A 15,589-nucleotide genomic window follows, 5' to 3' on the forward strand; every position below is an offset into this window, starting at 1 on the left:
GCGAGACCCCATCTCTACTTACAATAAGAAAAAATTAAAAAGAAACATTAATCAAATGCAAGATGTGGACCCCATCTGGACTTTGAGGCAAACAAACCACAAGCAAAGTGGCATGTATGAGGCAACCAGGGACCATTAACATGAATTAGGAATCAGGTGACACAAGAGTTATTATTAATGTGATCTTGGCATTATGGTTATGTCAGAAAATGTCCCTGGTTTTAGAATTGCATACTGACATGTGGTAGGGGGCGGGGGGCGGGGGGCAGAGGTTGAAATGACAAAATGTCTAGGATTTGCTTTAAAATACTTCAGGGAAAAGGGATGAGTGAAGCAAGAGGGAAAACTTGATAATTCTAGAATCTGGGCTGAAGAAAGTTCATCATATTATTTTTATCTACTTTTGTGCTTGAGATTTTTCCATAATTATGAACATGAGCTAGATTAGAGCCTTGCTATTGAAAATGCAATTGGCAAACAAGTAGATTGGTATCACCTGGGAAGAGGGAAGTCAGATTTAGCAAGTAAAATACAGGATGCCCAGTAAAATTCAAATTGCAGATAAACAACTAATATTTTAGCATAAGGAGGTCCCATGCAATATTTTACTTACACTAAAAATTTGTAAAAATAAATTGACAGTTTCTTCTAAAGATAAACATGCAACTACCTTATGACTCAGCAACCACACTCCTGGCCCTTTATGCCACAGAAATGGAGACTTACTTGTATTCACCCAAAAATATGTACACAAATGTTTGTAACAGCTTAATTTGTAATAGCCCCAAACTCAAAACAACCCACTGGCTTTCAGTGAGTGAATGGTTATATAAACTGTAGTGCATCCATACCATAGAATACTATTCAGCAGTAAGAAAGAACAGAGGCAGGAGTGGTGGCTCACGCCTGTAATCCTGACACTTTGGGAGGCCGAGGCAAGAGGATCACTTGAGCTCAGGAGTTTGAGACCAGCCTGGGCAACATCATGAGACCTTGTCTCTATTAAAAAAACAAAAAAAAAGAGGCCAGGCAAGGTGGTTCATGCCTGTAATCCCAGCTCTTTGGGAGGCTGAGGCAGGCATTAACTGAGGTCAGGAGTTTGAGACCAGCCTGGCCAACATAGCAAAACCCCATCTCTACTAAAAATATAAAAATTAGCTAGGTGTGGTGGTGTGTGCCTGTAGTCCCAGTTACTTGGGAGGCTGAGGCAGAAGAATTGCTTGAACCCAGGAGGCGGAGGTTTCAGTGAGCTGATATCATGCCATTGCATTCCAGCCTGGGCGACAGAGTGAGACTCCGTCTCAAAAAAAATAATATAAATAAATAAATAAATAAAAATTAAAAAAAGAAAGAAGGAACACACAATTGGGGCCAAGTGCAGTGGCTCATACCTGTAATTCCAGAAGTTTAGGAGGCTGGGGTGGGTGGATCACTTAAGCCCAGGGGTTCAAGACCAACCTGGGCAACACAGCAAAACCTCACCTCTACATAAAAAATATACAAAAATTAGCTGGGTGTGATGGCATGCACCTGTAGTCTCAGCTATTCAGGAGGCTGACGTAAGAGGATTGCTTGAGCCCAGGAAGCGGAGGCTTCAGGGCTGCAGTGAGATATGATCATGCCACTGCATTCCAGCCTGGGTGAAAGAGCCAGAGCTTGTCTCAAAAAAAAACACACACACAAAAAAACACACAAAAAAGATCAATACTCAATATATGCAAAAACCCAACTGAACTGCGAGAGAATTACGCTGAGTAAAAAAGCCAAGCTGAAAAGGTTACATATTGTATGATTCCATTTATGTAACATTTCTAAAACGGGAAAAATATAGAAACGGAGAGCAGGTTAATTGTCGTCTGGGGTTAAGGAGGGAATGGGGGTGGAGGGAACAGATCTTTGTGATGATGGAATGTTCTGTATCTTGACTGTAGTGATGCCAATATCACAACAGTATGCTGTACCGTGTACTGTAGTCTTATAAGATGTTACCACTGGAAGAAACAGGGTAAAGGATACACAGAATTGCACTGTACTATTTCTTATAACTGCTTGTGAATCTACTATGATGTCAAAATAAAACTTTTAATTAAAAAGAAAAAAGCAAAAATAACGATTTGTTGTTTATCTGAAAGTCAAATTAAACTGGGCACCCTGTATTTAATCTGAAAGTCAAATTAAACTGGGCATCTCTGGGAGCTTGTTGGAGATGCAGATTCCCTGGCCCCACTTCAGACCCACTACATCAGAATCTGTGTTGTAACACTAAAGTGTGAGGAGCTCTGATTAGTGGCTCCTGGGTGTGTTAGTCCATTTTGCATTGCTATATAGGAATATGTGAGGCTGGGTATTTATAAAGAAAAGAGGTTTGTCTGGCTCACAGTTCTGCAGCCGGCAAAGAAGCCTGGCACCAGCATCTGCTTCTGGTAAGGACTGCAGGGAGCTTCCAATCATGCAGACAATGAAGAGGGGATCAGGTGTGCCGCAGGCCGCGGAGAGGTGTCCCAGACTCTTTTCAACAATCAGATCTCAGGTGAACTCATTATCACACGGAGGGCATCAAGCCATTTATGAGCTGCCCCCATGACCCAAACACCTCCCATCAGGCCCCACCTCCAACACTGGGGATCACATTTCCACATGAAAATTGGAGGGGACAAGCATCCAAACTGTATCACAGCTCCTGTTGGGTCTGGATTCCTAGGAGTCTGTGATGATAGCGATTAACACGTGTCTTTGAGCTATTTATGACATTTCAAAAAGCCCAAAGAGAATCACACATTTTACCTAGGATCAGGCTGTGCAGGACAAGTGAGTTTCTTTTTTTCTTTCTTTCTTTTTCTTTTTTTTTTGAGACAGAGTCTCCCACTGTTGCCTGGGCTGGATGGAGTGCAGTGGCGCGATCTTGACTCACTGCAACCTCCACCTCCTAGGTTCAAGCAATTCTCCTGCCTCAGCCTCCTGAATAGTTGGGATTACAGGTGGCTGCCACCACGCCCAACTAATTTTTCGTATTTTTAGTAGACACAGGGTTTCACCATGTTGGCCAGGCTGGTCTCAAACTCCTGACCTCATGATCTGCCTGCCTCGGCCTCCCAAAGTGCTGAGATTGCAGGTGTTAGCCACAGCACCCGGCTGACAAGTGTTTCAACCCTCCAGTGGCTTCCCACTGGACTCAGGATACAGCCCAGACTCCTGCCTGGGCTTATGATGCCTTCGCAGTCCAGGCCCTACTCCCCAATCTGACCTCACCTCCTCCCGCCACTCTGTGGTCACAGCACATGTGTCCATGTGCTGACAATGCACAGACACACCAAGCCCATTCCCACTCGGGGCCTTTGCATGTTCTATTTGTTCTGCCAGCACTGACAATGCACAGACACACCAAACCCATTCCCACTCGGGACCTTTGCATGTTCTATTTGTTCTGCCAGCATACTCTCCCTCTAGAGCCTCAAGTGGCTCTTGGCTGAAAGGTCACCTTCCCAGGAATGCCTTCCCAGACTATCCTGCCTAAACTAGGTCCCCTCTCCCAACCCACGTCACACTCTATCACATCACACCAATTTATTTTCTTTATATCAGTTGTTAGTACCCATTTACACTGAGCAGTTCATGCAAGTTAGAAACAGTGACAGTTCTGAGAGTTTGAGTAATAAAAGGAAAAACCAACTAATTATTGAATTAATTAAGAATGCAGTTTGTTTGGTGGACATAATCTTTTACAAGCATGCAAAGCTTGGAAGAAACAAGTAGCAAAATGGGCCATCTATAGGGGTCCTTCCCATTTTGACCTTTTTATGTCTTTCTACAAATTCCATTTTGCACTTGTCCCTCCCTAGCTTGAAACATTCTCTTTCTCTTTAGGATACAGGTCACATGCCTCACTCCAGCATTCAAGATTCTGCTCAGCTGGCCCCAGTCCACTTCCTTAGGGTACTCCCCTTCTTCTCCTTCACAGATTATTTGTTCTGGCCAGACAGCTGCTCTCTGCATTGCTTCCTGAACATTCTATATACAGTTGCACCTCCATGCCTTTGCTTGTGCCCTTCCCTTTGCCATTTATGCCCTCCGTATTTATTTGGATGAACAACCATGAGATAATTTGTGGAGTCAATGAAAATTTATGAGCAACAATTATGCACCCAACTATATTAGGAGGTACTAGCAGAAAAGCACAAATGACTCTAATTCAAAGTAGTCAGGGCATGGTTCTAAGGAAAAAATAGGCTTGGAATATGTCCTAAAAAAAAGAGAATGCTGTGGGAATTTGAGGGAGGAAGTAAAAGTGTCTATCCATGAATATAGTAAATATTTCCATTTATTGAGATCATCTTTATTAGTCTTTTAACAATGTTCTATCATTTTCCTTCTAAGCGTTGCTTGTTTATTCCTAGGTATCCAATCTTCTTTTATTCTATTGCAAATGTTTAATTATATCATCAAAATATTCCCAGTATGTACAAATGCAATTCATTTTTGTGTTCTGATTCTTGTATCCACTACCTTCTAAATACTCTTTTTTTTTAAATAATTTGACTACATGTTCTTTTGGGTTCTATGTAGACAATTATATATGTAAATAATAGCAGTTTTATTTCTTCCTTTTCCATCCTAACACTTTCAACTTTTCTTTTGCTATTTTTCTTTTTTTGAGACGGAATTTTGCTCTGTCACCCAGGCTGGAGTGCAATGGCGCGATCTCGGCTCACTGCAACCTCCGCCTCCTGGGTTCAAGCAATTCTCCCGCCTCTGGGATTGCAGGCATGCCACCACCATGCCCGGCTAATTTTTTTATTTTTAGTAGAGACAGGGTTTCATCATGTTGGCCAGGCTGGTCTCAAACTCCTGACCTCAGATGATCCACCCACCTTGGCCTCCCAAAGTGCTGAGATTACAGGCATGAGCCACTGCACCCGGCCTCTTTTGCTGTTTTTCTTTTGTCTTTTCTTTAAGGGAAATTTTTATTGCTCAATGTTTAGTAGTTAAGAGGACTATTCAGGCTTTCTGTTTCTACTTGAATCAGTATTGACAAGTTACATTTTTCTAGTCTTACTGTGCAGGCCATGACCTTTTATCTTATTCCTGATTTTATTTTATTTTGTTTATTTATTTTGAGACAGGGTGTCACTTTGTCACCTAGGCTGGAGTGCAGTGGCACGTTCATGGCTCATGGCAGCCCCGAACTCCTGGGTTCAAGGCAGCCTCCTGCCTCAGCCTTCTGAGTAGCTGGGACTACAGGCATGCTCCATTACACCTGGTTAATTTTTGCATTTTTTGTAGAGATGGGGTTTCGCTATGCTGCTGGTCTCGAACTCCTGGGCTCAAGAGATCCGCCCACCTTGGCCTCTCAAAGTGCTGGGCCCATAGGTGTGAGCCACCCTGCCTGGCCTATAGATGCTTCTAACATTTCCCCTTTATGAATGATACTTGCACTATTTAACAAATAAGTTAAGTTAATAGCATGAATAATGTGACAAACTGACATCATGTGTCCCATGATGTAATGACCTAAAAGTGATATACCACCACTCATGCAATATTCTTGCCAAAAATACATAAATGATTCTAATCATGAGGAAACAATTTGGTAAGATCAAATTTAGAAACATTCTACTGAACAACTGACCTTTACTCCTGAAAAATGTTAATATCATGAAATAAGGAAGACCAAGAGATGACAACTAATGCGTGGTCCTGAATTGGATTCTAAATCAGAAAAAAAAAGCTATTATAAAGGTCATTATTGGGACAACTAATGTAATTTGAATTTGGGTTGTATATTATAACTAGCATTGTATCAATGTTAAATTTCTAGGATGTGGTTATATAAGAGAATATTCTTATTCTTAGAAGATACAGACTGAAGTACAATATTTGGGGGTAAAGGTCATCTCTATAACTTTTTCTCTTTTTTTGTTTTTTTGAGACGGAGTTTTGCTCTGTCACCCAGGCTGGAGTGCAGTGGCACAATCTCGGCTCACTGCAACCTCTGCCTCCTGGGTTCAAGTGATTCTCCTGCCTCAGATTTATGAGTAGCTGGGATTACAGGCACCCGCTACCATACCTGGCTAATTGTTTGTATTTTTAGTAGAGACGGGGTTTCACCATGTTGGCCAGGCTGATGTCGAACTCCTGACTTCAAGTGATCTGCCCATCTGGGCCTGCCAAAGTGCTGGGATTACAGGCGTGAGCCAGCGCATCCAGCCGATAACTTTTTTTTTTTTTTAAGAGATGGGGTCTTACTCTGTCACCCAGGCTGGAGTGCAGTGGTGCTTTCATAGCTACTGCAACCTCAAATTCCTGGGCTCAAGCAATTCTCCTGCTTCAGCCTCTCGTGTAGCTGGGACGAGTGTGTACCACTGTGCCTAGCTAACTAAAAAGCAATTTTTTTAAGAGATGGGGTCTTGCTATACTGCCCAGGCTACGTGTCTGTAACTTCTCTGTTTCCAAACATACACACACACACACACACACACACACACACACACACAGGCAAAATGTTAAAACCGGTAAACCAGGTGAAGGTTAATCAGGAATCAGTTCAATTTTATTTGCAAATCTTCTGTAGGCTTGAAATTGCTTCAAGATAAAAAGGTTTTAAAATGCTGTTTGCTATAGGTCAGTGAAATTCTCTCTTATCCTTCATTTGCTAATTTTCTTTTTGTTGCTGCTGAGTTTTTCTCATGGCTGGGTATTAGGCTTTATCAAACACTTTTTCTCCATCTATGAACATGATCATATGGTTTTTCCTCTTTCACTTGCTAATATGATTTACCTTTATAGATTTACTAATATTAAATCACCTTTAGTTTCTGGAATAAATCCAACTTGGTCAGAATGTATCTTTTGTTATTTACTGTAATTTGCTAGTAATTTGGCATCCATCTTCATGAGTGAGATTGATCAATATTTTTTTCTTTCTTATTCTGTCCTCCTTGTCTAGTTTTGGTATCAAGGTTGCAGTGGCCTCACAGAATGAGGAAAGAAGTTGTTCATCTTTTTTATTCGTGGAAATGTTTGTAAAAGATTAGAATCTGTTCCTTGAAAGTTTCGTAGGATTTGCCTGTAAAACCACCTAGGCCTGGAGTCTTTCTTACGTGTTTGTGTATATATATATTTTACATATATATATATATATGTAAAATGTAAGAAACATGCAAAAAGTGTAAAGAATGAAAATTATCAGCTAAACAAATTACTGGAAAATAAATTACCCATAATTGCTACCCTCCCAGGCCAAGACACGAACCATTACTAGCACATAGGAGGTCTCCCATGAGATGCTTTCCATTCGTAACCCTCTCCATCCCCCAGGGGTAACTGCTATTCTGTTTTTCATGGTAGTCTCTTCTTTGTTTTTCTTTAAAATTTTACTATGTAATTATGCAACTGTTAAAGTATGGTTTAGTGTAAGCTGTTTTTAATTTAAGGTTAATTAAATGATATAGTTTAAAGTTTTTTTGGCTTATTTCACTCAACTTTATCTTTTTGACTCAACCATGTTGTTGTATATAACTACACTTTATTCCTTTTCATGGTTTTGTATATTCACTAGTATGGATATGCCATAATTTATTTATGAAATTCTTGGACATACAGGTTTTCCTAGTTTTGCAATAATACGAACAATGCTACTATGCACATTCTCATGCTTCTGTTCTGGTGCACAGAGCACCAGTGGTGCACACTGCGTGGTATAAACCTATGGGTGGTATTTCTGGGTCACAGGTGTATGCATTTTCTTCTTTCCAAAACAGGTGTGCCAGTTTACACTCCCATCAGAAGTGTCTGATAGTTTACACAACTCTGTATACTTGCTGTCATTTACTAGTGTTAGACATTTTTGACAATCTAATGTGTAGTGGTATTGCACTGGTTTACTAATGAGGTTGAGTAGTTTTTCAAATGCTTATTAGCCATTTGGATTTTCTTTGCTATGAAGTGTTGGTTAAGTGTTTTGTGGATTTTTCGGTACCTTTTATACATTCAAGAAATGAGTCTTTTGTCATGTTTATTATATCCTTTTCCACTCTACAGCTTGCCTTTCCTTTTGCTATTTTCTTTAAGGGAAATATTTATTGCTCAATTTTTTTTTTTTTTTTTGAAATGGAGTCTGGCTCTGTCACCCAGGCTAGAGTGCAGTGGCATGATCTCAGTTCACTGCAACCTCTGCCTCCTGCATTCAAGTGATTCTCCTGCCTCAGCCTCCCGAGTAGCTGGGATTACAGGTGCCCACCACTGTGCCTGGCTAATTTTTGTATTTTTAGTAGAGATGGGGTTTCACCATGTTGGTTAGGCTGGTCTCGAACTCCTGACCTCATGATCCACCCACCTCAGCCTCCCAATGTGCTGGGATTAAAGGCATGAGCCACCACGCCTGGCCTATTGTTCAATTTTTAAAGTACTTAAAGTACTATTCCTTTAAAGGACTATTCAGGCTTTCTATTTCTACATGAATCAGTATTGACAAGTTATATTTTTTAAGGAGTTTGCCCATATTGTTAATGTCCTCAAATTTATTGGCATACAGTTGCCTGTATTAGTTCTTATTAGATTTCAAAGCTCTGCTGTGATATTGTTTTTCTCATTCCTGATGCTTTTTGTACCCTTTCTCTTTTATTGTTGGCCAGTCTCTGCAGGGGCCTATCACCCTTTTCTAAAAACAAACTGTTGGCCCTTTTGATCTTCTCTAATGTATGCTTATATTCTCTTTCATTGATTTCTGCTTTTTATTATCTCCATCCTCAAACTTTCTTTGGGTTTATTCTGCTACTCTTTGTTTGACTTTTTTTTTTTTTTTTTTGAGACAGGGTCTCACTCTGTTGCCCAGGCTGGAGTACAGTGTTGCAATCATGGCTCACAACCTCCCTGGGCTCAGGTGATCTCACTTCAGCCTCCAGAGTAGCTGGGACCACAGGCAAATGCCTCCATGCCCAGCTAATTTTTGTATTTTTTGTATAGATGGGGTTTCACCATGTTGCCCAGGCTGGTCTCAAACTCTTGGGCTCAAGTAATCCTCTGGCATTGGCCTTGGCCTTCCAAAGTGCTGGGATAACAGGTGTGAGCCACTGTACCTGGCTCTAACTTCTCAGATGGAATGTTTAAGTCATTAATTTTTAGCCTTTCTTCTTTTCTAATATAAGCATTAGTGCTATAGATTTCCCTTGAAGCCCCACTTACCCTACATCTCGTAAGTTTTGTGATATATTTCATTTTATCAGTTCCAAGGATTTTTAAATTTCCATTTTGATTTTGTTTATGGCCTATAAATTATTTAGAAATATGTTTTTAAGTTTCCAAATGAATGGGAATTTAAGATTTATCTTTTGTTATTGATTTCTAACTCAATTGCATTGTGTTCAGGAAACCTGTTCTATGAGATTCTAATCTGTATGATCTTTTAACTTCTGAAGTCCTCTAGGGGTCTAAGTCTGCTATTTGTTGTTTCAACTGACTCTCACTCATGGTGGTGTACATGCTTTGTGATCTTTGTGAATTCATATTTCCCTATGTTTAATCTGTGGGGATCCTGTCCACATTGTGGATGCTTTCCTCTGGAGAGGCTTCACGTCAGTTTCTGCTGTGAGCCAGTGGCACTACTAACCTGGGATCCCTCTAGCCCCTTCAGGTGTTCTGCCTTAAGGTAGAGACTCAGGGTTGGCATCCTGAATGGACCTGCTATTAGGTTGATCTATGTGAAACTGTTGCTTTTTTGGGGTCCAAACCAGTTGAATATCCACAATTTTATATGGTCCAACCTATGCTAGCAACACTTGCCCTCAGGACAAGCCTGTTCTTCCTGCTTGCTTACTGTTTGCCTCTCCTAGCTAGTTTTGACTCAATGTTTGTTTCCCTTTTTTTGGTGGGGAAGGTGGCTTTGGAGACTTTCCCAATTTCCTGTAATCCCAGTAAAGCACTAAAAAATTATATTTTATTCAGGAGGAAATTAATTCACAGAATTATTTTGCAGAGAAGAGGAGAGTTGCTAGGAGTAACTAGGCCAACTGCTAGAGGCTAAAATTCAGGACAGGTGTATTTTTCCCAGTGAGGAAACCAAGGCTCAAAGAGATGAAATGACTTACTCAAGGTCACACAGCTAGTAATGGGCAGGGCTAGGACTTTCTAGAAACCCAGGCTCTTTCCACTTTCCCTCTGTCCTGCCCTGCCTCCAGAGAGCTATTTGGGCCTGGAGGTGTCCTTACCTGGTGCAGGGGGATGACGAGGAAGGCCCCTCCACCAGCACACTCAGTCACAACTGCAATGAAGTGGGGGTTCACGGCACAGAAGTGGTTGTCGTGAACGCTGCGGGTGATAGGCACGGAGTCGTAGCAGTTCTCCTTGCTGGCTGGTTTGCCAAAGACATGACGGAACTTTGAGCTCCGGTACTGGGGGTGCCATGACATCTGCAGGAGACAAATGGGACAAAGGGTATGAGGCTCACTGCCCTGATCATGGGACACATGGAGCTCTCATCTTAAGAGTACATAAGAGGGTACGAGCAGGACAGTGGTCAGTTCAACGTGGACAGTGATGCACTGTGAAGGGCGACCAAGTGAAAAGACTAATTACAGTTATTTCTATAGACCTGGTGAGACAAGACGGGACGAAGTATAGCTATCACTGACCTGCTTGCTGATGTGTTAAGGCTTTTCATCCCTTTGAGTGTGAATATAAAATGGCAGAAGAACCATAGAGAGAATCCACCACATTGACCCCCATCTGCCATCTCACCAGACAGCCCAGCACGCTCAGCCCAACTAAGTAGGTAACAATGTGCTCTCTGGAGCCAGCCTGCCTGGGTTTCAATCCCAGCTCTGTCTCTTATCAGCTGGATGGCAAGTGACTTAACCTCTGGAGTCTCGGTTTCTCCATCTGTAAAATGAGGTAACAAAAGTATCTGTCTCAGCTAGGCATGGCAGCTCATGCCTGTAATCCCAGCATTTTGGGAGGCCAAGGCAGGAGGACTGATTGAGCCCAGGAGTTCAAAACTAGCCTGGGCAACACAGCAAGACCCTGTCTCTAAAAAAAAAATGAAAGAGAGAGAGATTGAAAAAAGTATCTGTCTCATAGCCTTGTCATAAGGATTAAGTTAGATGGTGTATTTAGACCCCTTGGTGCATGGCAGATACAACAGTGGCTGTGATACAACAGTGGCAATCACAGCCACTAGTATCATCTAGTCATCTTCAGCTTGCTTTGCTCCTCGTTCAGCCTTATATTGTTCACTCAGTATTTACTGAGCATCACTGTGTGTCTAGGCCCTGTGCCAGGTACCAGGGAGTTTGGAAACAGTAGGCCTGAGCCCAGCCTTTACAGGAGTGAAGTGTCCTCTGGGTGAGGCTACTAGGAGAGTCTGGGCCACTGGGACTGACTGCACTATGGGTAAGAACAGAGATTCGCACATGACAGTCAGGGAGGGCTTCTCAGAGGAAGTGACAACTAAGCTGTGACTTGGAGGATGAGTAGGAGTTGGTCGTGTAGGCAGGATGAGGGAGAGCTGGGGGAAGGTGTCTTAGGCAGATAGAACAGTTTGGGGGAACCACATGTGGTTTAATAAGATTATCAAAGAGAAATTAAAAAGAAGAAAACACACAGACACACACACACACACACGCACACACGTACACACACACACCATGTATATTGGGTAATGTGAATGAAGAGAATACAAGCCAGAGGGGCAAGGAGAGCCAGATCACGAGTGGCCTGTGAGAGGGTCTAGGCCTCTTTCATGGCCAAACCCATACCAATAATACCAGGGGGCCTCCTCTTGGCCAGAGGGACCGTTCTGAATACCAAGCCCTCACCACCTCATCCCCACCTCATATCACCGTTTATTTATTATTATTTTTGAGGAAGGACCTTGCTCTGTCACCCATGCTGGAGTGCAGTGGTGTGATCATAGCTCGCTGTAGCCTCAAACTCCTGACCTCAAGGATCCTCCTGCCTCAGCCTCCCAAGTAGCTAGGACTACAGGTACATGCCACCATACCTGGCTAATTAAAAAAATTTTTTTTCTTGCCATGTTGCCCAGGCTGGTCTCAACCTCCTGATCTCAAGCAATTCTCCTGTAGCTGCCTCTCAAAGGTTGGGATTAAAAGCGTGAGCCACTGCCCCTGGCCTCACATCACCCTCTGATGCTGCCCATTCATTGCTGCCGTACAGGATCAAGGCCAGATCCTTTGGCTTGGCATTCAAGGCCTCTGGCTGGGTCTCATTCCATATTCCAAGATTCTTTTCTTCTAGCTCATCTAAACGGCACCTTCCAGCTTCCCCAGCACCTGCTCTTGCATCTCCAGCCCTCTGGCTCTTCGCCCTTCCCTCTCCTGCTGCTTGGCTTGCCATTCCCATGCCCCCACCTCCCGTTCCCATCTCCACAAATCCAAATCTGCCCCTTCCCTAGCTCCCAAGCCACTTCTTCCAGAGAGTCCTCCTTGATATCCCAAGTAGCAGAGATCTTGCTCTCCTCTGTTCCCTGACAGCCACCTCTCCCCTTGCCTTTAGCCCTTGACACTGTCTACCCTGATTTGGGGTTCAGGGTCAGTTCTCATTTTCTCTGCTGGCTTGGAGCTTCCTCAGAGAAGGCTCTGCTCCAGGAGTGTCTAGCACAGTGTCTATCCCCCTTGGGCCCCCACCTTCCCCATTTGTGGGAAGGCAGGTTTGGCTGGGCCTACACTGGTCAAGACAAAGAAGGTGCTCACCCAGCCCACACGGCTGACCCATGAGGTTCTTCTCTGTGCTCAGTTCCTCAGAACGAGATTACACTGTGTAACCTCAGGCAACTCACAGCGATCAGGGCATGACCTCTGAGGCAAGCCCTTTAGACAGCACCAGGTACCACGTCAACCTTCCTGACCCCTGGGGCAAGCCCTTTAGAAGCACCAGGTAGCATGTCAATCTTGCAGGGGCTTGTGTATCCCGTAAAGCTCAGAAATTCCAACTCTCCTTTCAGGAGCTTTGCCCTAAACCCCGGCTGCATTTGCCAGAGCTACGGGAAGCTGCACAGAATGTAGGGACGGACTGACTAATTAATGCCCATGTGATTCCAGAAAGGATTTAAGAAGACTCACAAAAATAGAACACAAGATAGAAGGAAATGAAAAAGCTACAAGAGAAAAAATGGGGACACAAGGAAAATGCAGGTAAAAAGAGATCACCTGAAATGCGGGAGGAGTTAAGCTAGGTGTGCTGCCAGGTCCACCACACAGAGGAGGTAGAACTCAGATTTGGGTCTGAGCTTCCTAGTGGCCAATTCAATAAGGAAAACAGAATCAGAAAGGGATTTATTTGGTGTCTATAAGATAAAAGCCACAAGTTGCTAAGGAGCAGCACATCTTTTCTCTATAGTGAGTTTTGAGAGAAATGGGTACTGGGGGTCTGCTTGGAAAGGAACAACAAGGACAAATGACCTCCCTAGGGTCTTGGCAACTTGGTGGCAGTGGAGGAGCCACCTTGGGCCTGGGCTCGGGTGGGAAAGCAAGGAGCAAATCAGCAGGCTCCGCTCCAGGCCCCCCCACGCCTGCCTCACCTTGAGCAACTGCTGGGGGTGGTGCGAGTGCACCTGTCTGTGGCAGCTGGTGATGATCACCAGACGTCCCATTGCTCCCCTCATGTCCAGGCCCCTTCCAGTCAGGCAGCCATAGCACACATCACTGCCTCCTATGACCCATTAGCCAGTGGATCATGGGAGGCAGTGATGTGTGTCACTTCCAGCCCAAAGCACATGAGACCTGCCTGTGACCCTCTAGGACTCTTGTCCTTGGCTGAAGGGATGAGAAGGGTGCATGTTTCAGATGGTGAATCTATAAGGTAGTTGGTCCCTCAGGAACCATGCGTAGCAGAGCACTTTCTTCTACTGACATACAGTGCAACAGAGAAATACACTTGTAGAGTGAACCACGAGATAAGGGGTTATTTGTCATGGAGGACAGCGACTCATCCTGACTCATATAGCCTATGCAAGTCCGGCCCATGGAGATGGCAAGTGGCTGCCTGTGCTTGGTGTGGCCACAGAGAAGGAGGCAGGACCCAGATCATCTCAGGTACCCGGACTCTGAGGGCAGTGGGGAGCTACTGGAGAAATTAAGGCAGGGGAGAGGCTGGGCACGGTGGCTCACACCTGTAATCCCAGCACTTTGGGAGGCTGAGGCGGGTGGATCACTTGAGGTCAGGAGTTCGAGACCAGCCTGGCCAACATGGTGAAACCCCGTCTCTACTGAAAATACAAAAATTAGCCGGGTGTGGTGGCACCTGCCTGTAGTCTCAGCCACTCTGGAGGCTGAGGCAGGAGAATCACTTGAACCCAGGAGGTGGAGGTTGCAGTGAGCCAAGATCGCACCACTGCACTTCATCTTAGGGAACAGAGTGATATTCTGTCTCAAAAATAATTAATAATAATTCTAATAAATAAAGCAGGGGAGATAGAGGACCGGATTTAATTTTCAGATTTTCCTCTGATTACTGAGCAGAGGAAAGGTTAGAGCAGGTAAGAGACAATGGTCACCTGGGCTGAAGTAGGGCAGTGAAGTGGGTGGGATGGCGGGGAGAGGATGTTACTGAAATACCAAGGAGGTGGGATCAACCAAATGTGGTGCCTGAGTGCATGTGGCGGGCCTGGGGTAGTCGCTGAAATTGCCATGACCTTACATTAACAACAGCCCTGACCCCTTCCGGACCCTCTGAGCTGTCTCCCTCCACAGCCTGTCTGTGCACCTGTAGGGGGTACCTGGGGTCTGGCCCAACTCCTGAGAGCCACTCCCCATCCAGGAGGAGTGAGGAGGCCGTGAGAGGCCTGGGCAACACCTACCCTGGAGCTCACAGTCACCTCTGTGGCAATAAGAAGTCATGGTTTTTGAGTGCTTACAAGCTGCCAGGTGCCATTCCAAATGCTTTCCATGCATGAATAGAGCAAGTGGGTGCTACCTTGCTCCCCCGTTCAGATGTAGGTGTTGAGGCCAGTAACCAGGTCACACAGCTAGTGAACAGCAGGCCTGGGGGCTGCACTCAGCTGTCTCAAGCCTGTAGCTTTTGAGCCTGCAGCTCCAGGTCCTCACAGACAATACCCATGATGACAATAGCTCTTTCAGACCCATCACAGCCCTGGATCTCACCTCTGTCCCTAAGAGGAACTGTCATGATCATGATCACTCCCACTCTACAGAGAAGGAAAATGAGGCCCAGGAAGCTAGATAGACCCCTCTGGAAAGGCTCCCCACTTCCCCACGGATGAAGCCAGCTGACAGTAAAGGAGCGTGAACATCAGTGCCCTTCTGTCCGCCCCCCAATCCTCTCCCCACTGTAACTCTAATTTGCACTGCTAAGATTCTTCCAGACCTGCTGTCATGAAGGGAAATTACACAAGTAGGGGGTGGGGCAGCCGCTAGCAAGGCCAGCTACCTCTCCCTTTGTATGTGGTATGGAAGTGTATGTGCATATGCATGGGTGAAGCTTGTGCATGCATGCTGGCCTGTGTGCGTACTGTGTGTGCACAAGAACTGCATTCATCAGGAAGTTCATGAGCGCCTGTGTCGTTTTGTGGGTGTGCAAGAACGTGTGCATCCCTTTGGATGTTTAACTGAGGCTGTGTATA

The 15,589-nt window shown here is 44.4% G+C and overlaps 1 protein-coding gene across 2 annotated transcripts in view; it reads right to left on the minus strand.

Moving 5' to 3' along the window:
• The window catches only part of CORO2A (coronin 2A), a 68,528-nt gene that overhangs the window by 22,836 nt on the left and 30,103 nt on the right, over nucleotides 1–15,589 (minus strand). For both annotated transcript variants that reach the window (XM_054502321.2, XM_063649749.1), the window contains one exon: nucleotides 10,203–10,403. In XM_054502321.2, coding sequence (XP_054358296.1) covers nucleotides 10,203–10,403 — 201 coding nt within the window. The remainder of the gene's footprint in view (nucleotides 1–10,202; nucleotides 10,404–15,589) is intronic.

The sequence above is a fragment of the Pongo pygmaeus genome, chromosome 13 (genome assembly GCF_028885625.2).
Source record: "Pongo pygmaeus isolate AG05252 chromosome 13, NHGRI_mPonPyg2-v2.0_pri, whole genome shotgun sequence".
Taxonomy (NCBI): Eukaryota; Metazoa; Chordata; class Mammalia; order Primates; family Hominidae; genus Pongo; species Pongo pygmaeus.